Consider the following 26,562-nt stretch of genomic DNA (forward strand, 5'->3'; position numbering starts at 1 on the left):
TCTGTTAAGTGCCTTAAAGCAGAGAAAGATGAACAAATTGTTGCTCTGCAATTACTTAAGAACTTCCTTGCTCTATCAGACATGCTCGTGATTTAAACCTATGAATTTTTCTCTGTACTTCCTCTAGAATAAAATTTTTTTAGAAAAGTCTTTACAGACAGAAGCTTTAAGTCCTGCATGCCAAATCCCAGCAGTTTAGAAATATAAATGTAAAATATTTTACACACAAAAAGTGCTTGCCCTTGTGGGATACAGTTAGAAAAGAAAGAGCATATCCTGGAGTTGGCAAGGTGGAGTGAGAGTGAAAAAAACAACCTCAGAACCCCTCAACAAACAGCATAAATCGTCACTACATGGCCATTTTCACTGTACCCCAACCCATGTAGAATCAAAAAAGGTACTGAGCATTCTGCTGAAAGTCTGTTTTCTATACATTACCAAGAACAAAATAAACACACCTTTGAATAGTTCTTTGCAGCATATTTTTCAGTTTTATTTATAAAATCAGATGCTCCTTTAAAGTGTACAGTTAAAATCACAACTGTAAATTCAACCACAGCTGAATATTGTTTCAATAAAATACTCCTTCCAACTGATGTAAAAATTCATTCAATTGTGATTCAAAACTCGATTCAGCTGGAAGATAAACTTACCAGTACATTATTCATTCAGCAAGTATTTACCACACTGTAAAAATACATGAGGGTCCCTTCTGTTCATAGCAATGCCATGAAAATATCTGCACAACAACTCATCTTTTAAAAACAATTCTACATTTATGAATACAACAACAACAAAAAAAGAATAAAAAAAATTTGCCAGCGAAATCCTCCAAGGGTTTCCAAACTGCTGACACCCCCACAGGGGGCAGTAACTGCATCAGTGCTGTACCAGCATGTTTTCCCTCTGACCACTAAATAAGTGATTTTCCAAGCAGCTCTAAACTGTCTGCAACGTTTTGCCAGGCGAAATAAAGCCACAGAAACAAAAGAGCAGGTGCAAATCCAGCTGCAACACTCACTCCGTTGGCCTTTCTGACCAGAACTGCATCTTGCTGTGATCACTCCAGCACAACACAAGGACTGAAAGATTAGTACAAGCTGAAGTAAAAACTGCCAGTTCCTGAAAACTTATGGAAATGAGGTCAAAGGCTTGATAAGGCATTTCATTGCAAGATTAAGTTGTGGTTGTAGCAGGGTGAAGAGTCCCTTGGGAAAGTTTGGGGGGTTTTTTATCCTGAGGGGATAAAACCTGCTGATTTTGCAGCCAATTGATTTTTGGGCAAATAATTGTCTCATCATCACACAGGGCACTGATTAATCTATTCATTCCTCTTACATTATTCTCCCATACCACAATTTTTTATATAAACCAGGACGTGTGTAGCCCCAGAGAAGGGATCCTGCACCTAAGAGTTAGCCAGGATTACAAACTTGGAATTCCAACTCCTAGGCACATGAATTTTCATTATATATGGCCAGAGGGTCTATGGTATTCACAGCAATTCACAAACTGTCTGGGCTTTGTGTTGTTCAGTGATTCTATTGGGCACAAATTCACAGCAGTAGGGGGTACAAGAAGGGCTAACACCTCCAAACAAGAAACAGGTAACATGATCACGTTTCTACATACAGAACCTTGATCACTTGTAGCAAGGACAGCACAGGACACAGCAAGTGAAGACTCCCAGATTTTACTCCTGAATTTGGAATGAACTGCAGGTATGCACCTTTGTGTCTCTGCCTCTTTTTATACAGCTGGGATAACAACAGGCATCTTTTTGACATGTTCATGGACCTACGGATCAAAAGCATTATTCAAGTGTTAGGTACATGTTGCCATTCTCCTGAAGTCTCACTGTTTTACAAAAGAGATGACATGTCTGCTGCTAAGACATTGCAAATCAGCTTATTTTCATACTTGGGAAATAAAAGAACACTTTCAAACTCAGGAAATAAAAATAATGTACACAAAAGAGTCTACTGTTATCATAACTTTCCTTCTGGGTTCCAAACTATTTTTGAAGGAGACAGCTGTCCTTACCTGAAATATTCAATTTAATCTATTTCACTAAGTCTCAAAATTCATTGAAGCAATCATTTTAACTGAAGCACAGCTAAGTAGAATGGATTCTAGTGCATAAGTCTAATTTGACAGATAAGTTAATTAACAAGCTTCCCAACCAAGAAAGAATCTTTACACAAAGTATCTGATTACACATTTTAGAGCAAATATTTTAGGCAGTGTGGTTATAAAGCAGAATACCATATTTGGAAAATGCTGTAAAAAGACTAGGAAAGGTGCAAGATACTGCCCACATCTTCCCACTTGAATACAAGACCTGCTACATGTAAACACCTACTGAAGTCTCTCATTTTAAGAGGTGTTTGAAGTTTGAACACAAGCAGTACTGAGGATGTGTGGACCTCTGCTGATTTGTAACACAAGAAAAAAAAACCAAGTTCAAGCTGAAAAACTGAAAGACAAAGAAATGTTGCTTAAGAATAACTAGAAACCAATAGATATAAACAGAGCAGGCAAAAACACTGAAAAAACCCCCCCAAACTCATAAAAAGAACATTGCCTGAGTCAAATTAGCCTTGAAAACTCAAAATTCTGTAAAAATAGCTTTCCTTAAAATAAACTTTTACACAAAAGATTGTCACTGGATTGACTTTTACAAGTAAAGAAACCTTTAGATAAATATAGTTTTCCCTCAATGACCTGCAGATCACAGTATTTTACTTGAAGCTTACCAGTAACTGAAACTAGAGAAATGAAAGTATTTCACATAGCAGCAAAAGGATTACACAGAACAAAAGGGTGAATAACATGTTACATTCTACAACCCTTTGCTGAGAAAGCTAAGGTCATTAATAACACCTCAAGGAAAATCTGATTACATCCAGCTTTTGATAAACAGAAAGGACATCAGACAAAATTTGCCAGGTTTTTTAGCCAAGCATGTCCTGTTTGAAGAGCACTTTGAGACATTAATGAGAACAAGTCCTTTTACATATTGAAAGTGGTTACCACATTCTGAACTACAAATTCCTTTCTCATCCAGGGATTTCAACTGCCAGAGACTCCATTACAATGAAAGAGGTTAAATCTTATTATCTTATACAGGAAGTCAACAGTGCTAAGAAATAATGAATATATGGTTTGATGTTCAAGTTTAGCTCCACAACATGTGAGTTATGAAAGCAGAAGAAATGAAATTAATTCTTTTTGGCTTTGGCATCACCACAACAAAAATCAGAGAAACTGCTTAAATAATTTCCTATTTGTTATGTCTGGATTCAACTCCTCTAACCACTCAACAAAGAAACCATTACAATACCAACCCACCTTCCCAAGCACTACTAAGGTAAGATAAAAGATTGCATGTAACTACTTTAATTGATAACTACTTGCCTTGACAGAGAAAGTTTTCCATGGGTCTGTTTTTAAAAAGCAGAGCCTGTGGACTGATACTTTTGGGTTGGTTGGGGTTTTTTTAATTGCTGCATGTAATTTCATCTCTGGTGTATTTGCAAACCAGCTATCCTCAATTAATTTATGTATCTGTCTTGATAAACAAAGCTTTAAAATCAAAAGCTGTACAACAACCTGACTCCAAAACACAAAATCACAAAAAACATAGGGAAAATCTGCTTCTTTTTACTTCAGTTTACTTCTTTTTGATGGGCACAAGCTGGCAAAAGGCATTGGATGCAGAATAACCTGGCCAGTGACAGTTGCTCTTTAAAAAGCCTACTGGATTCTCAAATCAGCTACAGAAATTTCAGAGCCTCAGAATATTTGGATCTTTAGTTTAGACCTTTACATATTGAACAAAAATGAAGAGTGCTGTAGCTTGGCTTCAATACATCCACCTTACTTGGGGGAGTAAACATGCTCTGATCACTAGGTTCATCACCACAGGTTCTTAAACACTGCATCTTTCCACACTTACTTGCCAACTTCAAAAGAACAAACACCCAAACAAAAAAAAATCTTTGTATTTTGCTCATCATTGAGCAGTTAAAGGTTACAAACATAACCCATTCTATGCCAAGTCTGTGAGGTCAGAAAGTGAAACATCCTTGCACTGAAAGATTGTCAGAGTCATGCCAGGAGTGAAGGAAGATTTGAGTTTCATTTGTGACTGCTCATGTTGGTAAGAGATGGCCATGGAGATTCGCTGCTGGTATGGAGCAAAGCCAGAGGGAAGGAGGGTGGGAATTTCACTGAGCAGCTGCACTGACACTGATGTCCTCAGCGGGGCAGCTCTGGAGGAGGCTCTCCCTTGTTCTCCATGCTGTCCTCAGCCACTGCAGCCTCACAGCTTGCTTCCCTGCTGTCACATGTAACACAGCCCTTGGAAAAGAAACAGCAGTTTAAATTCTTTTTATGAGTATATTTCAAAGGGTCAGATCCTACGAAATGATACACTGCAATCTCTTGAGACCTCTCACCAATGGGTGAGATCTCTCTAAAAGCAGAGATTATACAAACATCTTGCAGATATTTGCACCTGCTGCCTACCTTGCCTCAGATTTTAGTTAATTTGGTTAGTGGAACATACAGTTCTACCTTTGAGATAAAATGGCATGTGACTGTCTTGAATTTGAAGTCCTTATCATTCAGCTTTATAAGCAAGCTCCTTATTGAAGATTTGGACTGCAGCCTGAACAAAAACAACACTGAGCAGCATAAACAGCTGAAATGCCTGAGTGTATTGATATTTTTCTTGTTCTTGAGAAATGGTACAATATGGAAACAGAGTCTCCAAACACAAGTCCTGTATTTCTTGCTACTGTCTGTCAGAAGCCTGGTTGTATTTGCAAAATCACAATCTGCACTGGAAACGCAACTTTCTGCTTAGGAACAGTTTCAGGACCTTAGAAAATAGTGATATTTACATACCAATATGTTTCCTAACAATTGACATTATGAACAATCAACAGAATTTTCTACACAATCACTGGACATAATTTTGCTACCTGAATCAAACACAGTGCTCTTAACCACAACAGGACACAAAGTTATCAGTGAATTATTGGGAAAACAAAGACTAGTTCTCTGATCTTGTTGCACAGCCAAGGACATACACATCTTAGTTTTTCTTCTCCAAGAATAAATACCACATCTCAGAACGCCACATTTGACAACCCCAGCCCAACATGCAGTGCTTAAACAGACGAGATTTTTCTGGTGCACAAGTACATGAACACAGCCTTAAAATTGTCTGTACAACTCAACACTGAAGCTCTGGGTCTCTGTGGGACTAGAGCTGTCTTGCCATTCTCCATAACACCTGGGAGCACTTTAAACTGATTAGGACATTCTCTAACACACACCAGTGCAAACCAGAAGCAGATTAGCAGAGTGCCCAAGAGTTATACCAGCTAAAATAATGAAGATTGAATGAATGAATACACCTATAAAAACTGGCTGTTTTTGTGTTTCTTACAATACACCTGACCCTCCTCTGTGACTGAGCATTTTTCAGCTTCCTGAACACACTTGATCTGATTTTATAAGAAAAAGAGCCAAGAACTTAATACTAAGAAAAGAAAACAACTGTGGATGCCTTACATGAGATGATGAGACCCAAAACCCAGCCCTGTAAGATGGCCCTGGTCAGAAATGCCCGGGCTGGCAGCAGGGATCACCCACAGCTCCTCTCCCCTGCTCACCTGGGTGCTGATCTGCAGGGGGACAGTCTGGGTGCGGATCCACGAGTGCACCTCTGCAAGCTCCTTCTTCTGCCCCTCTGTAAACCAAGGCTGCTGCTTTTGCATCACTGCCAGCTTCTCCAGGTCCTGCCTCAGAACCTCCTCTTTGATTCTGCAGGGAAGAATCACAGCTGTGCTACACACGCAAGGCAGGCACTGACACTGAGAATCTCTTCACCACAATCTATGGCTGAAGCTGACACAGCATCAGCTGTTGAAAGGGAACTGTACTTTGTACCTCATTTGCTTTGTAAGGCTGCTTTCAACACTGGGCTAACAGTCTGAGGTTTGTTTGCTGTTGGTTTTGTTGGGAGTTTTTAGTTGTTTGGTGTGGGGGTTTTTTATGGCTTTATGTGGTGCTTTTTTAATGTGGAATCCAATTACAAATTATATATATATATATAAGCTAATTACAAGCAACTTGCAAATAACCTGTAGTTTTACCCCTTTATACATTCAAAGCACAGGACAATAACCAATCCCATTAATACTTCAGCAAAAAAGTTTACATGGTCTCTTATTTTAACAGATGGAGGGAATGGGAAAAAAAAGTAGGCAAAAGTAAATAACCAGGCCTAAACTGCACAAAAATAATCTAAGACACCTTCTTGAAGTTTCATTGGTATGTGTGCTGTTTCCACAGTCTCACTTTAATCCTACAGTTCCATACACAATTCCAAACTACATGTCAGAAATTGTTGATGTTTTCCAACCTGTTTGGCATTTGGTAATTCATTAGAACCTTCTCAGGTGTCTGATCCATCATCACCCAGGCTGACTCATGTTTTGATTTATAAGCTGTCCCTTTTTCTTCTGCTTCCTGATTCTTCTCTTCTTTAGAAGCTTCAGAAGAATAATTACTGGCAAAATACTTGCTGCTTTTCCCACTACCTGCTGAGAATGACCATGGAAGCAAAAAATAAAAAAAGCAGATGCCTGGAAAATCCCAGTAACTCAGCACAAAAAGTCCACCACCCCCAGTGTATTCTTGCAAGTTAGTTCTGTAATACAAACACAGGTATTCCCAGATGGTTGCTCTAGCAATTACTACCTATTGAGAATTCAAAGATAAAGTGCATTCTCTCAAATTAGTCAAGATCTCCAAAGCTCCATTCACTTTTCTCACAATTAATTGGTTCAACTTCTCTGCTTCTGAGAGTTCCTGCTCTAGGCAGATTCACCTTTAGTCAAGAAAGATGTAAAGCAGTATCTAATGCAGAGAAAAGTGAAGAGTGACTTCTAGGTTAAAGGAACAGCTTCTTAGACTCACATTTCCAACTACAGTGACTGAAACCAACTTGGCTTCAAACACTGAAAGCTGGTGAAAAGTAAAGACCACAGATGATCTTACATGGATTTCCCATCCCCACTACAGTATCCTGCTACTATTTTTATGTTAGCAAGCCATCTAGCACCGAATACCTAAATCTTGGGACTTCCCTACCTGTGCCATGACCAGAAGTCTCGTTGAAGCTAGAGCCTAAAGAACCAGATAAAGCTGATCCACTGCCTGATGCTGCTGAACCTGAACCCAACTGTGAGTCCTCATACGAGTGGTCAGGAAATTCAAGAGCAGCACTGTTACCACTATCTTCTGGACCATTATCCTGGAGACAAAAAGCAGATCCAACACATCCACAGAAGTTACATTTAAGTATGCAAAAGGAAATTCATGCAGTTACTGAATTTGTCACACGTTGACCAAGTTCTCATATCAACTCAACAGGTTTGGAGTTTTTAGCTCTGAAAATGAGTGGTGGTTTAGAACTCAGGATAACGTTCTTCACGGGTGAAAATCAACAAGCATCTGAACTCTAGTTTACTGGTTTCTGCTGTAGATCCTTCCCCAATTTGTCAGGATATTGTATGGCTGCATAAAGTTAACAATTTCTGCTGACAAGAGAGGAATCAGTTCCCTTCACATCCTGTTAGATGGCATGAGCAGCCATACACATCAAAGGTGCACTACAGGGAAAATGAGAGTCTTCCCCTGATTCACTTGCGAAGCAACTGCTTCAGCAGCTCCAGGTACACCAGCTCCCCTTTCAGGACCCTACCCTGCAGTTTCAGCTGATCCAGCCTTTCCAGCCCAATCTGGATTCAGGAGGCAACATTTTTTTCCTTGCCTGCAGAGCTCAGATTCCTGCCTCTGAGTTTACCGCGGAAGTTGGAGAGGCCTTTTCTATGCCCATGTATGGAAACCGACCCACACGGATCCCTGTTCTTCTTTCATTAGCTGCATCCCTGGGAGACAGAGGGAGTAATTAGAAGAGTATCTTCCCTTTGTTTTGGTTCTCCATAGAGACTGTGGGACTGGGTGAAAAAGGATGCAAACTGCACAGCACTAACCGAGTTCCACATGCATAAAAGCCCCGAACCCCAAATTCTAGCTGACAGTTCAATTGAAAAGGCTGCTGCCAGAACGCTGAGCAGAAGCAGCTTGTGGCAGCCTAGGCCAGAAGATCTCACATTTCTGTCATTTACTAAGTGCCCACACTGTACTGGTACAAGTTCCCACAAGCACAAGCATAAACTGCTTTCTCCACCTCCTGTGCTATTCGTGACCTGCAGCCTACATAGCACAGCCAACAGAAAAAGCAGCTAACAAAATCTGTGTCCCTGACACACAGACCATCACCACCAGTTTTCGTGACAGAACACTGTGAGAGTCATTTTTCTCCTCTACATGAATAATCATTCTTACTTACACATTTATTTTCTGCATGTGGCTTAACATCAGCACTAACGGAAAGCTCCATAGGTTTTGGCAGCTCCTCTTGAAGCAAATTCAGCTGAAGTGGGGAGCTGCTCCTCGAGCTGCTCAGCAGAAGGGCCTGGTCACACTGGCCCTCTTGCTGGTCCTCCATGGATGAGTGAGGAGAGGCTGGGAAGGGCTGGTCCACAGAGCGTGGTGTCGCTGGTGATGGAGCACAAGGACGGGGTGCTGGAGGTAGTGTGGTGCATGGATATGATGAGGGGGGATAAACACACTGAGGGCCGGGGGGAAAGACATGCTGAGGCATCTGAGCATACATGGGGAAACCCTGAAAAAACACAGCCATGAGTGTGCCTATGTTTGGGGGATAAAAGACTGGGTATGACTGTGTTCCACAGCACAGCTGCGATGAGGACATGGACTGAGGTTGTGATGAGCGAAGGGCAAGCTGCTCTCCTCCAGAAAAGGCTGGAAAAGCAGACACTGGATTCAAATAGGCAGGAAATCCAACAGGAGGATGGACATTCAGACTGGAGGGGCTCAGATAGGACACTTCTGAGGGAGAGAACAACTGTTTCTGATTTGTTCTCTTCTCACATGGAAGACTATTTCTATTTTTACTAGAAGAGTGGCTATCTGAGCACTGTCTTTGAGGTTTCTGGCGCTTGAATTTTCCATGTTTTCCTTTTTTACAGCTAGCTGGGCTCATCTGCTTTGAAGGGGAATCACCTGAGGAAGAAAAATAAACATATTCACTGAAATGACAGACCCAGGGGAAAAAAGAGAAAAGGAAAAAAAAGAAAAACACTCAGATAAGTGAGTGTGGCTTATTCAGAGAGCTGACTTTCCTCTGGATAATTCTTCCATAAACCAGTGATGGATTTGCTGACATATGTACAACATTTTCCTTCCTGTAATCAATTTTCTTACTGATCACTTTGGCTTATCCCAATCAGATCTTCTAAATTCTTTCAAGGGGAGGCAACAAACTACCTGGGATTTTCAGGCTTTATTGCCATAACTGTCTGCTTTGTGAAAAGTCTAAAATAGCAAGTTCCAAGATCGAGCAGACCTTCTGTGTGGGCAATGCTGCTGTCAGATCTTGGCAATCCAAAGGAAGCCTTCTGTAAGCAGCCACAATAAGACACTCACTAAATTATACAAAGGAGAATCAGACTTCATGGCTAGGTTGTCTTGTAAATCATCTAACAAGTCTTTATCTCATCTAACAAGTCTTTATCTCTCCAAGCTGCTGCCTACCTTGGCCACAGGAATGTCTGTTGTTACTTCTGCTTCCTTGTTGAAGGTAAGTCCTAAACGGAGAGAGCAAGACCCTCTGTCGGAACTTGTCAACATAGTTCTGCTCCTCCTTCTGAGTGTGGGCTGACAATGTCTCTTTTGTTAGCCCAACTGGCTTCAAGTCCTCAGGCAGCACTGCAAGACTCTGAGCATTCACAGGAGGCAGCTCAACTTGTTCACTTCCAACAGCGGCATCCTCCATTGTAGTCACTTCTTTGAAGAGGGAAGAAAATAAATCACTCTTTGCTCTGCCCTTCTGGTGTCAACTACCACAAAACCCAGAGTGCTACACAGAAAACAGCCTCATCTGAGCTACTGAGCAGAGGCACACAGAGAAAACATCCTTTCAACTCAAATATAGTTACACTAATATCAACTGAGCAAATTGCTCTGCATGGTTTGGAAAACTTCAAATTCACTTTGAAGTCAGAGGCACTTCTTTCTTCATATTTTCTTAGTACAATAGCAGCTACATACTCCTTTTTTTTGCTTCTTTCTGCATTAAAATCAAGTAACATTGGCCCCATAGTAATTTATATTTGAATCCTCAATGGCCAAAAGCACATTGTTGTGTTTGAGGCATATACAATGAAGTTCAAGGAAAGGAAACAGTGTAGCCTGTTAAAGCTGTTACTAAAACACCCTAAAAACTTCCAGGCTCAAATTTTTCTTCACAGCATCCTGAGAGGCACCTTAACATTTCAGACTTCACATTCATCGAGGACGTATCTTAAAAGAACAAAACTTTCTCACCGTGTACTTCAGGCTGGAAACATTGTGTAAATTCAAACATCAGTCAGTGTTTTGTGTGAACAGTACCTGATTCGGGGTGTGGGACATGCACTATAGTGCTGCTGTAGCTGCACTGGCTGGTGACAGATATGACACTTGGAGCCTTGTTGGACAGGGTCAGGTCTGCCAGAGGAGCTCCCACCATGCCTGCAGTTGTCTGGTCTTTCAGCGTCTCTTCCAGACCAGCAGATATTGGCGTGTGGGACTCAACTGCTGACAGCATAGCAGTATCTATTGGCAAATGACAAAGTTTCTACATGGAAATCCGTTCCAAGCACTGTCCTCCCAATTCATCAAGTCTCACTGGTTCAGAAATAACCAGTAACTATGCAGACTATTAAGTAAGACAGTCTTATATACTAAAAAACCATTTACATGCCAGTGCAATGTCAGCACATACTAAATGTGGCGTAAAATGAGTGAGCAACAGGAGGCTCATTTAACAACAACAAACAAGAGTTCCTCTGATGGATTCAAAGACTTAACATTTCAGCTTTTGTTTAATTGGGAGATCTAGGCAATTTAGGCAAATATTTACTAAATATTTACTAAAATACTGTTAGTAACACAGCAGTTTAAGGAGTGGACAAACCTTGGAACACACAACAGTGACATATAAAAAAATCCCAGATCAGTTTTTGTGGTTCTAACACAATTGTCAGTACACTTTGTGTTACCTTCCAATGCCCTGACTTCCTGCTGACTTTGCTGCACTTGTTTGTCATCTTCTGAAGATGACGATGATGTATTTGCAGAAGATTTACATTTCCTTTTCAATGCTGGAATGCTGCAGCTCTCTAGATATCTGAAATGAAAGCATATCACAAGGAGCTTTTTCTATTTTGGGGGTGTTTTGTCTCCATTTGGAGATACAAACATTTGAACAATCCAAACTGGAGATCCAGAGGTTGTTAACTAGTATTCTAAATTCACTGCAGGAAGTTCTGGACACGTATCTGCTTTCCAAGGAGTATTTTAAATAATATCTATCACTCTTTGAGGGGGGAAAAGAAAAAAAAAAGAAAAAAGATAATATTATCCATTGGCTTAAAAAATACAGACATTTTATAAATTATATCAACTTTCTGTTTTAAATGGATATTCTCAGAGTGTATAATGAGAAGACACTGATATTATAACCATCAAAATTCACTTAAATTCCTGTTGCACCCAATGACAAACGTCAACAAATAGTTGCAAACAGAATCTTAGGTCCTAAACGTTTTGTTTGAATGTGTAATTCAGATTGGGCAATCCATCCCAACGCTCAGAGAGGCAGAAAACTTTACAAACAATCCCAAATTTATCTCAGCTCAAAGTCCAAACAGTTTAAGGCCAATGCAAACTGCTTGGATATTTACTTTCTACCAATTCATCTTGGACTTGTATCACTAAAATTGTTTCACTGTTTGTTACCTGATGATACTATCAACACAATTGATCTGCTGATAGGAAGGAACATGTGGAGTCTTCTTTGGATCATCATAAAATGTGTTGCCTGGTTCTTCTGTGCTATCCCCTCTCAGTGTCTGAAGAAAACAGGAGGCAGTGTGCCTGTTCCCTAGAACAGAGGAAACCTGTAAAGATTCCTCTCAAGGACATCTGAACACTGCCCTCACACAGACATATATATATAAATATATACTGGAATCCACATAATGATACAGAGATGTATGGTCTGTGACAGCACAGCCCTTATTACAAACTTATTTTGCATTTTCATCTCCATTTATATGTTTTGAGGCAAGGGAAGGAGAGAGGGAAAGATGCCTGAAAAAAGCCAACTCCACCCCCCCTTTAAACATCCACTCAAAAAAACAAGCAAACACAAAGAAAACAGTATATAAATCCCCCTGCATTTAACTTGCAAATAAAGCTGCAATTAATATAACTTTCAATTTATGCATCACAGAATCCAACCCATTATTTAACATTAATTCACAGCTTTGTATACCATGGATACATTGGCCAAAGTCCTATCAATTTTGACAGCTCAGTCCTCTAAGATAACACCAGCAGTTAACTTTAACAGAGCAAAATGTTTTAATACAGATTCCTATGATATTTGAGGTTTCTCCATATATTTGTCACACATACAATCTGTAAATAATGTGCATTAATATAACATTAAGCACTCAGTAATTAAACCCCTACTTCAGTGGGAAGTGGGGCCATATTTTCCAGCCACGATTTCTAGGAGTTCACATAAGGTAACCAAGGGGAGCTTCCACACTACTTGCTACAAAAGCAAATGTGCATTTTCACTAGAAAATGTTGAAGTATAAAAAAGGAGAAGTCTGTTAACCTAGAAAGAGACAGGTATTTTCCTCCATATTTCAAGGAGGAGTTAAAAAGTTATTGCATCTGCTGAGGTTAATTTTTAAGGGTGAATTGAGGGGAGGGTGGGGAACTTGTTTTAAACAAAACAAACCTCATGTCTCAGACATGCTAAAAAATGTCATCTAAAGCTCTTCAGCATAACACCAGGTACCCAAACTCATGGCTACAGATCTACAGGAGTTCATGATACCTTAAGGACCATAACTACATGAACTTACCTCCCAAAACTTCTGAGCTCACAGCCTGTTCATTGGCACTCTGTGGCTTGCTCCTCGATGCAATGTACAGCTGCTGCCCCAGGTTCTTTATTCTGTTGACATCTGCACAAACTTGTTGCAATGTCATCTTGAGACACACAAAAAATGCAAAGTCAGAATAAAATGAGTACAAAGAGGCCATAGGAGCTGACGTGGGTTCTTGTATTCTTCAAATTGAAAGGAGTAAACTATCAGCCTAAGCCTGGTATCTATTGGTATTTGTAAACTTAATTAATCCAGTTATCGTGGTTAATTTAAGTAAATTAACTATGATAAAGCTCAAACAGCCTCAGCATTTGAATGTTTTAACACCCATGCCGAGCCCTGAGAGTGGGAATAAGCTGATGACTTACTCAGCAGCCTCACATGGACATGAGGTAATTGCAATGCTGGTTTTAGGATAGCATTGCTTCCACTCTTCTATAGCAGTCAGCAAAATTAAGAGCAAAACCCAAAAGCCAGCACTCTGTAATTAACCAAGTTTGAACATGGGTTTATTCTTCCCACTTCAGTAAAACTCATGATGAGAAGCACCTATGTACACAGTCAGGATTTTCATTTTTACAGGTGTATTTTCACTCCTCTGGAGGCAGTGACACATTTACAGACTTACTGGTTCCTGTGTTTCCTCTGCACAGTTCCCATTGGAGTCACTTGAAGATGCTATGCTGATGTAGTGCTCGTAAGAGCCACTGCTTCCAAGGCTTCCATAACCACTGGAAACATTGCTGTGAACTGGCTGTATGGGAGGAAAAAAAATTCAAAAATCATCCCCTGCGAGAACAAAATTAAGGAAATGACACACTTTGCAACACAGAACTTCAAATAAACAAAGACAATCAAGTGAAAAATAAGTATTCATCTGGGCTCTACCATTTGCTTACAAAGAATTCTCTACCATGCTTCAAACTGTTTTAAGATGCAGATTTACCTTTCAACATAAAGACTTGGCAAAAATGTCAAACAGATTTTTTTTTGTAATGACGTGGGCCTGTATCCATGTAGAACTTTACTTTCAGACCTTTTAAAAGACCATCCTCAAAACAGCCCACTAATCAGACTCAGGTTTCTTTGGCTTCTCACTCAGAAGGTCAGCCTGTGTTGTGAAATTCTTTTGCCTTCTTTACCTGCAGAAGCAGTTTGTAAATTTGTCCTTGTAATTCTCTGATCTCTTTCTCCACGCTGTTCGTTTCTTTACTTCTTGGGGCAAAGACATCTTCATTCAGAGGGCTTCTGGAGAGAGCCAAGAGTATTTCACTGTTCATTTTCATTTGATGACAAAAAGATAGCTATAAACACTTAGAACAGATTCTGAATTGATTGTAATTATTTTATTTTGACTGTTGAGTCGAGACAGGATGGTCCCGACAGCTGCTCTGCTGGGGCAGTGGGGCAGTGCTATGAGAGCAGGGAAGGCAATACACCAGCAGAGACACCAGTTAAGGCTGACAAGCATCTACCCCTCTGTCTCCTTCCCTCAGAAGGCAAACCCATACCCCATAAAATCTTCTATAAAAGCTCACTTTGAAAAGTCAGAAGCCCATTCCCAAAAGCCATTTCCTCTAAGAGAAACCAAGTAAGAAGGCAGTCAGTCATATTTTCAAATTTCTTGAAAACTAAGGAGAAACATCTGAAAAATTAATTTGTACATTCAATACTAATTGCATTTTAAATAGATGCTGCCATGGTAAACATTTAAATGCTGTATCAAGTATATATGCCAAAAGAAGGTCAATTAATTGGGTTTTTCTGGTGAGACAACCATGGATGAATTTTAGATATTTATCTGTTAAAGTGATCTAATTTTATGTTGATTTTTAGCTTTTGCTCATTTAAAACTGGTACTTTGATTTGGACATCAACTATGCTAAAACCTCCTAAAATAAAAAGCTGGGTTTGTCTTTACGTCTAAGTAATTCACTTATTTTCACTCTTAATAAACAAGACTAATGCTGTTCTGAAGGAATGGTCTGAAGACAGATGCTAGGCTGTTATCACATCTGCATGAGCAAATTATGTCTCTATTTTAGTATTCAGACTGTTTTGTTTTGCAAGGTAATCAATGAAATCAAACAAATTGATCACTTTATTTGATCAATTCTGCAACTGACTTACGTCCGGACTTTGTGTCGGCCGATGATGAACACAACTTTCCTGCTCCAAGGATTCACAAAACTCGACCAGCTGGTGTCCAGTATGACATAATCCCCATTTTGAGTACAAAACCGAATAGGTAAATGTTCAAAAGGGGGTTGGCCAGCAAATTTCAGTACTGTAAGAAAGACACAATCAAGAAACAAGGTTTAGTTTACATTGTGACACAGTAGTGCAAGCACAAACACTCATGACTGGGGTTCTTACAACTTTGGGATTGAATTTTCTTTGATCTCAAACTGACTGCATGAGTTGATTAATTTTTGTCTAGATTGCAGATCAGTCACATGTCAAGCAATATGATAAAGAATCCAAGGATAATGATAAAACCACCAGGAATTCCTCTAAAAGCAGCTCTTACTTTTCCTGTGAATAGTGATCATCAGAGGACGATCTTCTGGGTGCAAATACATCAATATGGATGTTCCAATTAAATCCTGAGGTAAGTAACCCAACAAAGGCACTGCTCTGAAACCCAAGCACATTATCACAGGTTATAATTGAGTTTTGACTACTTCCATCCTTAACCCTTTGCTGGTCAGTGAAGTGCCTATGCACAATCTACAGTGGAATTAAGGCTCTAGAACATTTCCCAAGCCATCTCATAAACCTGCACTGTAATATTGACACATAAATGTCCATGACAAACACTTCTGTGCCTGGAGATTTAACAGATATTCACATTTGCAGGCAGTTTTGTGCTTGTTTACATGCAAAGGGAAAAAATGGATCTTGAAGACATAGGCAAAATGTCAGTAATTATGTTCATTTTCCACTGTTGATGCTACCACAGCTCCCCATTGCTCTGGATAAGGAAAACTGACTGCAGTTCTGTTTCTCATGTGTTTTAAACCAAAAAAGGAGATCACATCTGTGGAGTGTGAGATGTTTTCCATGAGTGGACTAACACAAAACTGTTTTAATTATATATTGCCAATAGCACAGTACAGCTACTTGGGTCTCCAACTGCATCATTAAATGATTTTTTCTACCTCTCCATACATACCTCACAGGTCTTAAAAACTCAAATCTCTCACCTGTCATCTATGTCCAGAAAAACACATCCGGGGGTGTGCGTGGTGGTGAATATTCTTTTATCCATAGGAATTCGAGGAGCTAATAGAAACAAAATATGCACTAAGACAGACAACTTGGGCATTACTGTTGTTCATGATATTTACTGGTTCCTGAATTTTATAATTGTTTGCTGCTTTCTAATCAGTAACTCATAGAAATATTACAGATTTTTAGGTACTACAGACTTCTCTCAAAAATAAAAATAACAAGTAGAGGTCAAATATTTTGGGGACTGGCAAAGGCAGCACAGATATACTGGATTTGCATGCACACACACAAGCTGCAACTTACACAGGTGAGACCACCCAAGCACAGGTTCTAAACAAAGGCAGAAGACTTTAACAGACTGCACTTTTCTACTGGGTTGGATTTTTCTCCCCTGGAGCCTCCTGACTTGCCTTCATATCCAGAGTGGATTTTCTCAGCCAAGGCCAAGCAGCAGGACTCTGCATCCACACGGACAGAAGTGCACACGTGCACCAAGTACGGGGTGATTCGGAAGGGGTAACAACGAGCTTCTTGTTCTGGATCTTTCCCACCCCTGAGGAAAAGCAGAAGGGATTAACACCCTGGGTTCAAGAGACACGCTGTGTGCCACACTGAGAGCCCTGCCCAGAGAAGTTATGCTGAGCACAAACCCAAATAATCAGGTCCTATGCACTCCTTTGAGATCCAAGGTCAACACACTCAGCAACACTGACCCCCCTCCTGCTGAAGTCAAGTAGATGTTTTGTCTCCAACACTTCCATTCAGAGGCTGTCTAGAAATACTCTTACTCTCATGTTAAAGACTACCTTTTAATTCTCAGGCCAAGCATATTCACAAGAACCACTCATTTAGTTGTGTGCTCTCTCTCAAGCTAAACAGTTCTTGTTCATTCTGTAACCATTTTTAGGAAAAAAAATTAAAATATTTGTCTTCCTCAAGGTTAGTTTTCACAGACCTACGTAAGAAAAACTGCTCCAGACTTGGTGCATTGTTGTTCTTTGACTATCTTCCATAAGAATTTGTCTTCCTAGAATGTGTTTGAATTGCAGCAGCACACCATATTCTTTGCCTCCACTCTCAAACAGTAAAGGGGGAGCAGCAATTTTTCACAAGATCATTCTCCTGTATGACAGTACTTAAATAAACCAATCGGCTCAAGAGAAAAATGTATGAACAGTTTTCCTTCTGTCCAGTGCAAGTTTTGAGACCAGACTGGGAATGATGTTTAAAATGTGCTACTGGATGACAGTATTAAACTCAGAAAGTCCATTTTGTAAAGGAGGTTCATGAACTCACACTGGTCAGCTACAACAACAGAACAGTTCCTGCTAGTACTGTACCCCTTGTCAGCCTTCACAAAAATAAAACTAGAATAATGCACTTACCTGATCCTACAGAAAAAGGATTTCACCTGGGCATATTCATATGGAGAAGCTAATAAGATGAACACATTGAAAGTATCAGTTAATACCTTAAAAAGGTCACACCTATCAGAACTATGTTAAACTGCATTGTCCAGACTTTCTGAGCAAGACTGAAGTCTCACAATCTACTCTTTATTATCTACTGAACTGTCTGTTCAACAGCCTGCTCCCACCTCAAATGTTATCTCTGTCTGGTCCTCTCACTCCTAGAGAAATGGCTGAACTGGAACTAAATTCATTGGAATGGGAAAAAAAAAAGGAAAAAAAAAAAGGAAGCAAACAAATCAACCAATCAGTCAACACACCAAAAAAACTTTCTCCAGTGCATCAGTGTGAAAAGGAAAGGTGGTATTTTCTTGCTTTATGAGCCAAGTACCAAAACCACATATGGACTAGAAGACCACAACTCCACTGGGCTGCCACTGCTCTGCTGGGTAGGCACATTACTGGCATCCAAGCTGTGGAATCCCTGGCACTCAAAACCTCCAGAGGTCTCATATCCTTTGATATCAAGGACTTTGGACTTCTCAGAAGTGATGCCAGAACAGCACCTTGTCAAGGTGGGCCAAAGACACCACCTTGGCCTGCAAGCTACTTTTGCCTGTTATTTGCTCACAAACACAAAGGACTCAAAAGTCTCAGTTTAGACACATCCAGCACTAAATAGCAAATCAGCTTAAAACTTGGGTTTGATGAGCTGTGTTCACAACAAGCTGTGAGTGGACCATAAAGACAAAACACCTAAGCTCCATAAGGTGTAGATTAAATGACTTTAAGCTCACAGTCAGACTTATTTTCTTCTCAAAAAGCAGCAGGATTTGGAATGAGTAAGATGATACACGAAACAATGAAGTTTGTGCCTTTTATTTACCCCAAGTAAGAGCTAAGCCTTTAGGAGACTAGCTAGGACTGATCCCACAGCCAGAACAGTTCTCAAAGTGGAAAGGAACAAATGAGGCTGATGCTTATTGGTACCACAAGCATTTTAAATGAACTATTACTCTGTCTTAATTCTGCAAAGACAGTCACATATTTCAATATCCCACCTGTCTGACTCTCCATGTTCCAAAGGGGCAGGTGAGACTGATCCGTGTGTGTGTAGAACACGCTCACATCCTGAGGGACAAGCAGCTCCACAAACCGGGAAGAGTCCAACACTTTTTTCTTGCAGTTCAGGATAGATGCTGCCTGCTCAGAAATGTGCACTATGCGTCCAGACAGCAAAGAAAACACGGCCACAAACGTGTCCTGGAAAACAAACATCAAGGGCAATCATTGCCTGAGACATGGCAGGGATAACTTAAAGACCAAACACAAACCAACCCCCAAAACAAACCAACCAACCCCAAACCACCACACAGCACAACCTCAGGGTGAGGTTACAAATGTGTTGGGTAGTGTGTGACCTCCGCATTCTCCAGTGCTACAGCAGTGTACTCAAGATTTACAAATGCTAGTAAGACTGCATTAGTCTTCTCAAAACAGATTAATGCTTGTTCTTGCTCTGAATGACTGGTTATCACACACTCCTCCACAAATTTCAGAGGATTCATCACAATTCCACACACAAAAACATTCTGAGAGCTTTCCAATATCTTTTTGTATTTTTTCAAGCATTAGTAATATTTTTGATACAGCATCCAACAGTATGAATTTCAAGAAACACTTCTTTAAAGCAGAGCCAGAAAGCATGACAAATATTGCAAACCAAGAAAAAAATTCAATGCATAGTACAAATAGAAACCAGAAGTCCTTCACAACTATGGATCTGATTTGTTTTAAAAACTTCCTGCTGTCTCAAGAGATTACTCAGCTGTAAATGAATTCTCAAAGAGCTCTTTGCTGCTTCTGGCCAAAAAAACCCTAAACAAACAAACAACACCAAAAAAAACACCCCAAAACTTAATATGTCTCCACTCACTATTGTACTGACACAGCACAGATAAGACATAATCTTGATTTCTCTTAAAAAACTTGAAGTCTGTCCTGCCAAAATTCAAAGGCCTTTCAATTTTACACATACTATTTCCACAAAACAATGTTAGGTGACTAAATTTAGTGAAATGGAATGAACTCATTGAGTGTGCTGAATCCTTACAGTGTTTTTTGGAGTGTGTTCAGATGCAACAGCCACCAACTCTTCTATGCTGTATGTCACCATATCTGTCTGAAATACCCTTCGGTCATTCAGAGCCTGGAAAAAGTCATTGTTTGCTAATTGGAGAAAAGAAAACAAAACAGAAAAAGCAAAACAAACACAAGGAAGTCAGTAAGGAGACTACTTTGAAAATATTTCTTACAGCCCTTGTATTTTTGTCATCTTTTTGGTGAAGTCCAAGGTGAGATGAGAAGGTCTGTGTAGTGACAAAGGGAAAAGGAATACTGATTATACTACTGGAGTAATCTCATTTTGTTACAGAAGACAAGCATGAAGAAGTAGTACAATTTTAGCTACTTAGTTCTGTGGGAAAATACAAACTAACCAATAATTTTTCAAAGTGGGATGGGAATACTGTTTTCTCAATATATATAAAAAGTTACTATTAGGCACCTCTTAGCTATGGGACCCTGAAGAAAACAGAAGCAGTAGGGGGCTATCTCAAAGAAAAGATAACATGGTTGCCTAATAAAGAAACTGGCAACAAAACCAAAGTGCTTCAAGAAGCCAGCTCTTTGCAGGGTAACTGGAATGAATCTTTTAATGCTCCTTGTTGCCAGACACATCTATGCAAACCACGCCGTGGTCTTCCAGATTTTCCCCACACGTACCTTGGACCTGCTGGACACACTGCAAGGCGTAGTTGAGAGCACTGATGGTACTGGGCTTGTTAGAACTCCTTTTCTCCTCAGGCAAACACCTTTTCATTTCTTGGATCATCATCATCATGTCTCTGTGGGACTGGCTCCAATTCAGCTGCTCACTGTAAAACAGAGGTTAAACTTTACCAGAGAATTCTGGTGTAGGAGATTTTTTTCGTATCCAATTAAAATTATTCCCTAAATTAACATGTTATGGCAATGGCTGCAGAATCATGCAATATCCAGGAATGTCCTAATACTCACTGACTAAATTTCCTGTTGTATCCTAATCACTTGCGTTTGAAAATTTTCTCCTATTCCTCTTCCCAACTCCAGTGTCATGGATAGCAAAGTCACACTGAAAACAGTCTGCTTGCCAAGATGTCTAGCAACTTCAAATAAGATGTTTACACTAGATTTTCTAAATACCACAGGTATTAAAATGATTAATAAATGATGATTCTTGATCTCTAAGTTTTTCTAGCCTTGAAGACTGCACATGGTTACAAGCATCTCAGGGAACCATGAGGTCCTCAAAATACACCTGATGCAAAGATTTAATTCCTCGTGACTTCAGATTTTCATCATACATTTTAGCTGTTGACTTCAACAGCTGCAGAACTGTTAACAGGAAATGAAATAAAATCTCCCTCTCCTTACATTTGCTTACTTCACTGACTAAAAAATAAGCAGTGAAAACCCTCAAATCACAGATTTTAATCCTGCAGATGAGATATGAACATCAGTTCTTTAAGTAACTTTTTTCCAGTTGCCACTGTCATTAGTATCGTACTCTTACTATATAAACCATTACATAAGTCAAAGTATTGCGTGGTAACTTTACATGCCTGTTCAACGCTGCATACATTAGAGCTCTTAAACTCTTTTTCAAATTTAAAAAAAAAAAACAACAAACCACTGAATTTCTGAACTCTCACGCACAATGTTATTTCAGTAATTTCTGCTTTGGTACTGCTGAAGTCTTTAGCTGAAGTGCACATCTAAGCCAGCCCAGGGCCGCTGACGTGCGCGGCTCAGCCGATCCCAGAATGAGGCGCAGCTTATCGGAGCGGCGGGCAGCTCCGCGCTCCCGCACCTGCACACGCCGCGGCCCGTGACCCCGGGAGTCCCGCGGGGACAGGGCCCCGCAGCGCTCCGCTCCCCGCGCCCGGCCCCGCCGAGCGCATCCCCGCACGCTGCCCGGGTACCTGTTGGTTTTTTCGGCGGCCGAGTCGCCGCTGGACTCGGGGCTGTGCAGCTCGGTCCCGCCCGGCCCGGAGCGCCCCGTCCCGCCGGGGCCGCTTCCCTCGCACGCCGCGCACCGAGCGCCCGCAGGGCCCCTGGGCGCCGCCGCCACCTCCCGCCCGGCCGGAGCCCAGGCGGCCGCGGCCCGGGCCGAGCCGTGCTCCGCGCCGCCGCCTCGGCGCTCGCTCGCGTCCATCCCGGAGCCGCTGAGCATCACAGCGCGGGGGGCATCGGCCGCCCCTCGGCACGGCCGGACCCTCGGCCCGCGCTACGGGCGCCGGTGCTGCAGGGAGAGCACGCGCCGCCTCACGGGACGGTGGGAGGAGCGGCGGCCCCCCTCAGCCCCCGCTCCGCCGAGCCCAGCGGTCACCGGGGCCGGTTCTGCGCTCCCGCGCCGCTCCCCGCCGCGCGCCCCCTCAGCTCGCAGCTGCCAGCGCGGACGCCTCGCAAAGGGCCCCGGCGGCCTCCACTTCGCCTTCCCGCCCCTCCGAGGCCGCGCCTCTCCCACCGACCCCGGGCTGTCCCCGCTCCGGGCCGGGAGCGCCCTGAGGGGCCGCGCCCCCGCCCCGCGCCGTTACGTAACGCGGCGCACGCGGCGGCCCCGCTCCCACACACCCGCGCCACGTGCGCCGCGCCCCGCGGACAGAGGAGGAGGCGGAGGCGGGGTCGGAGCCGCTTTATTGGAGGAGACCGCGCGCGGGGGGCGGGGCCCGCCCGGGCGGGGGCGCCGCCCCGCCCCTCACGCGGCGCCGCACGCGGCCCCCGTGCGCGCGCATGCCCCCGCCGCCACGTGCGGGGCAGGCCCCGCCCAGGGGCGTGGCCGGGCGAGGGGCGTGGCCGGGCCGGGCGTGGCCCGCCCCGGGTCATTGAGGCACTGTGGGAGTGGTGAGCCGGGCTGGTTAGTAATTAATGACAGGAGTGTCTTAAGGCGACCAGTAAAGTTAGTTAACATCTCGGTAATCAAAATAGTTTTGCTTTAAACATCAGTAAATGGGCTGAGAAGGCAGCAGGCTGGAGTGGAGAGGCTGAAGAAGATTCTCAAAGGCACCTTCGGTTGAACTGAGTTTCTTCTTGTAACTCATGAATAGGTACTCCAGACTACAAAAAGAAGAGAAAGGTTGGACGAGGTCCTCGAGCCCCTCACCATAACAATCCTGCATTTTAAGAATGTAAGACAATAGAGATAAATCCCTCTTAAATCCCTTAAATTTAAGAATTTGTGCCTGTTGGTTTTCTTAGCTGTATTTTTCCCTTGTGCTTGTACACCAGGACTGTGTCTCCAATGCCAATGGTTACTGTGTATTTGTTACTGTTACAGTACAAACTTAAAAACTTTATCTTCCCTTTAAACACTTGGCAGTTACATGAGGACTCAGAGTGAGCCATACCTTCCCTGGCTCTCTATCCTAACCCAACCTTAGTCTCTCATTTCACTCTGCAGACAAACCTCTGCAAAGCCTCCCTGGTAGGGCAGGGCACCTGTAACTGCCACAAAAAGCAGGAAGCCAAGGCAGATGATAACAGTTCTCACACAAGGACAGTGTGTGGAATCTCATGTTACACTTCCGCAACAGGCAGCTGTAAAAAAAAAACCCCAAGGCTGCTCCTGGGTTCCAAGTCCTTGCTATTTTCACTTTCACCTTTGTCACCCTCACTTGTGGTTGAGATTACAGCACTGGAGCTGTTTGCCATTCACTGCATGCAATTGTTGTTAAATCCATTACTGCTACTTCAAATTCATGTTGGGTACACTTTCATCTGAATATCCTGCCTTTGCTTAAACTGTACCAATCAGCAAATTAACACCATCCATTCCAAATCTAGGAGAAATTCCTATTTCTCCTAGAAATTTTGGTCAAACTTACCAATAATGATGATGATGATAATGACAACAACAGCTATCAATATTGCCCACATCTGTGAAAAAAAGCCATACAACACTTACTACACACCATGCAACAGCATCAAGTACCCCTCAGGGTACAGGAAAAGCCCCTGCAAGGGACTTTTAGCACTGTTTGTCAGAGCTAATGTGGCAAGCAAAGGTTCTTCAATCAGCGAGCTCAGTCCACTACAAGCACTCAGAGATGGCAGGCCATGCACACAGGCAAACAGAGCAATCTGGTTTTCTCCACATAAAGCCTGTCCCAACTGAATGCACAAGCTGTTCTGTTACTCACCAAAGATGATTCCAACCTTTGGCAACAGCTACAAGTACAGGAATCTGAGTGAGCTTCTTCCACTTTCTAATACCTCTTGCACATTAATTCAAGCTCTGCATTTTTAGCCTTTCTTCTTGTTTCTCAAAGCCTCAGATTACTGACATGCTTCCCCTCTGGCTGTTATCAGACAAGATCCTCCACAGGGCAGCACGGCCAGTAATGCAGCTTGCTGTTACTTCACCCAGCCACTGTGGCATGCTTTAAAAACTAGATGCTGTGACTTAAACAACACTGGCTAAACTTTTTCTGCTGTTTGAGACACGGACTGTGACAGTGTTACAGGCACGGTGCCAGCACACAAGCCATGGTTACCTTGCAGTTCTTCCACCAGTATTTCCTCTTCAGCTTGGCGGCGCTGGTCTCAAACTGGGAAGCCCCTGCTTGCAGGGCATCAGCGCGGTCATCCAGCTCTGAGAGCTTCTGGTCTCGCTCCAACACCTTGTCCACGTTCACTCTCATGATGTCAACAACCTGCAGCAGGTCAATGCTGACAGTGAGTGACCACACAGTGCAACATTGTCACAGCCAACAGCCCCGCAAGGTACTCGATGTTTTCTCAGAGGCAGGAGATATTGCCTTTTAGTGTATGCAAAACTATGGAATCCACCTGTGGCTAGAAGCCTTGAATGCCTACTTTAAAATAATCAGTAGTGCTGGCATTCCTTCAAACCTAGGAAATAATTCCTGATTGGCTTCAGGAGGAGTTGAGGAATATAAACATGATAGCAAATGATGTCAACAAATACTTGCCAGCCAGCCTGGGACTCCACAAAAATCACATTTGGTAGTCAGCTCTCATGGCCACTGATGAGAAAAAAGCTCGTCCTCTGTAAACAACCTTTACTTATGCCAAATCCTCAAGCACCAAGGCTGCAGCTAATGTTTGGACCCTGGGAACCTCTCTCTGCCTCTCCTTCATATAATGAAGGGAAAACTGCTTCGGGAAAAAGATCCCTTCTAATTGCACAGGTTTCCTGCAGGAAGAGGATGACACCACCATCAGATCAGACTTTTTTACCTCATCTACTTGGTGCTGAGTTTGCTGAAGCCGGCGGTTGCTGCTAGCAGCCATGTTTGAGCTCCCAGGGACGTTGGCTGACCTGCAGTAAAGAAAGGCATCATTATACACCTGACAGCCTTGAAAATTGGCAACTCGTATCCTTGTGATCAATACAGGGCAGTTTCTTACTGGAGAAATGGTGTTTTAACAGCTGACAGTGGGCACAAGTCATGCAGTGTCCCAAACGTTTTGTTAACAAATTGCCTGCTGTGCTAAGAGACAGTAGTGCCTTGCTAACACCACACTTTGCAATGAGGCAGGGGACAAGAGTGAGAAGTTTGGGCTCAGGGGTGTTCTTGTTTCCCATATGAACACAAGTACTAAGTTTCAAGAAAGAATAGTTTACAAAAATTCAAATACAAAAACTTAATACTTATTCTAACCATGTGATTTTTCCAGTGATGCTTCTCTGCTCTTTTGAAATGGTTGATTTGGAGCAAGACAAAGGACCAGAAGGAGAAAGTATTTGGAAAATACAAGAATTTACCTTTGGTCAGCTTTGAATTCATAACAGAGTTCTTTTTACCAGCTAAAATACTCTGCACCTTTACAGTGGATGCAAGAGCTTCTGCACATACTCCTCATTACCTTTTCACCACCTGGCAAGGTTTTTAAAGTGTATCTCTAGAACTATCCGCACTCCATTTCCTTTACCACGTTCTTATGTTCACATCAGATGCTTGTTTAGTGCAGACTGGCACTCCAAACAGCCAAGTCTGGCTGTTTCCTGTATTTACACATTGGCTTCTAACTTGCACGTAATGAGTACAGGCACAACGCGGAGCCAGGGCAAGGCTCAGCGCCGGCCCTGTACAGCACAGTATCACTGTTTTGGCGCTGCCGCCACCCTTTGGTGCTGCTTCAGTGCCAGTCCCAGGTGAACAGGCTCGGAAATGACATCGCTTCCTGCAAGTTCCAAACAGAGCAACGCCCCGGTGCCCGGCAGGCGCTGTCCCGGCAGGGCGGGCCCCGCTCTGAGCGCCAGGGGCCGGCGGGACAGCCAGGCCTGCGCAGCCCCGGCCAGCGCCCCGGTCGAGCCCGAGCAGCGGCTCAGGCGGGGCGGCCCAAGGCACGGCCGGGCCGGGCCTCGCCTCTGCCGCCGGCCGCGCCCGCCCCTCCGCGCAGCCCCTCCCGGAGCCCCCGCCCGCGGGGCCGGACCGGGCCCTGCTCCCGCCGCCGCCGGGCCCGCCCCGCTCCCCCGCTCGCCCCGCACTCACATGCTGCCGGCGGGACGAGAACGGGGCCGCAGCAGCAGCAGCGACCGGGCGCGTCCAGCGGGAACTGCGCGCGGCGCCCCGCGCTGACGAGTCACGGGGCGGGGCCCGGGGCGGGCGGCGGGCGCTGGGTGAGGCCCGGGCCCGGGGCGGGATTGGGGCGGGGGCGACGGCTGAGGGCCGGGCCCGGGGCGGGTTCTGGGCGGGGGCGATGGGCCGGGGCCGGGGCGGGAGTGGGGCGGGGGCGATCGC

General features: G+C 43.1%; 2 protein-coding genes across 7 annotated transcripts; both read right to left on the reverse strand.

Moving 5' to 3' along the window:
• Window positions 1-468: 468 nt before the first annotated feature.
• Window positions 469-22,040, reverse strand: PER3 (period circadian regulator 3). Of its 6 annotated transcripts, none has more exons than XM_063417580.1 (21): window positions 21,778-22,040; window positions 20,540-20,691; window positions 19,869-19,984; window positions 18,817-19,018; window positions 17,732-17,780; window positions 16,757-16,899; window positions 16,319-16,397; window positions 15,643-15,749; window positions 15,243-15,399; window positions 14,255-14,360; window positions 13,741-13,866; window positions 13,089-13,215; window positions 11,947-12,091; window positions 11,208-11,335; window positions 10,558-10,761; window positions 9,700-9,948; window positions 8,432-9,168; window positions 7,168-7,330; window positions 6,437-6,617; window positions 5,685-5,835; window positions 469-4,362 (listed from the first exon to the last, which is right to left on the reverse strand). In XM_063417580.1, the coding sequence occupies exons 1-21, from the start codon at window positions 22,026-22,028 to the stop codon at window positions 4,261-4,263; spliced, it is 3,675 nt and encodes a 1,224-aa protein (XP_063273650.1). In that variant the 5' UTR covers window positions 22,029-22,040; the 3' UTR covers window positions 469-4,260. The 6 variants fall into 6 exon arrangements, 5 of the variants coding, with proteins under 5 accessions (XP_063273650.1, XP_063273649.1, XP_063273648.1 ...); XM_063417579.1 differs by having other exon boundaries at window positions 6,437-6,614; window positions 9,700-9,951; XM_063417578.1 differs by having other exon boundaries at window positions 9,700-9,951.
• A 435-nt stretch (window positions 22,041-22,475) lies between these two features.
• VAMP3 (vesicle associated membrane protein 3) lies at window positions 22,476-26,468 on the reverse strand. Its single transcript, XM_063417583.1, has 5 exons — window positions 26,314-26,468; window positions 25,055-25,136; window positions 24,349-24,507; window positions 23,680-23,731; window positions 22,476-22,912 (listed from the first exon to the last, which is right to left on the reverse strand). Coding segments are annotated over exons 1-5 (315 nt in total). The 5' UTR covers window positions 26,316-26,468; the 3' UTR covers window positions 22,476-22,892.
• Between the last annotated feature and the right edge of the window lie 94 nt (window positions 26,469-26,562).

Source organism: Prinia subflava, chromosome 21, assembly GCF_021018805.1.
Source record: "Prinia subflava isolate CZ2003 ecotype Zambia chromosome 21, Cam_Psub_1.2, whole genome shotgun sequence".
Lineage (NCBI taxonomy): Eukaryota > Metazoa > Chordata > Aves > Passeriformes > Cisticolidae > Prinia > Prinia subflava.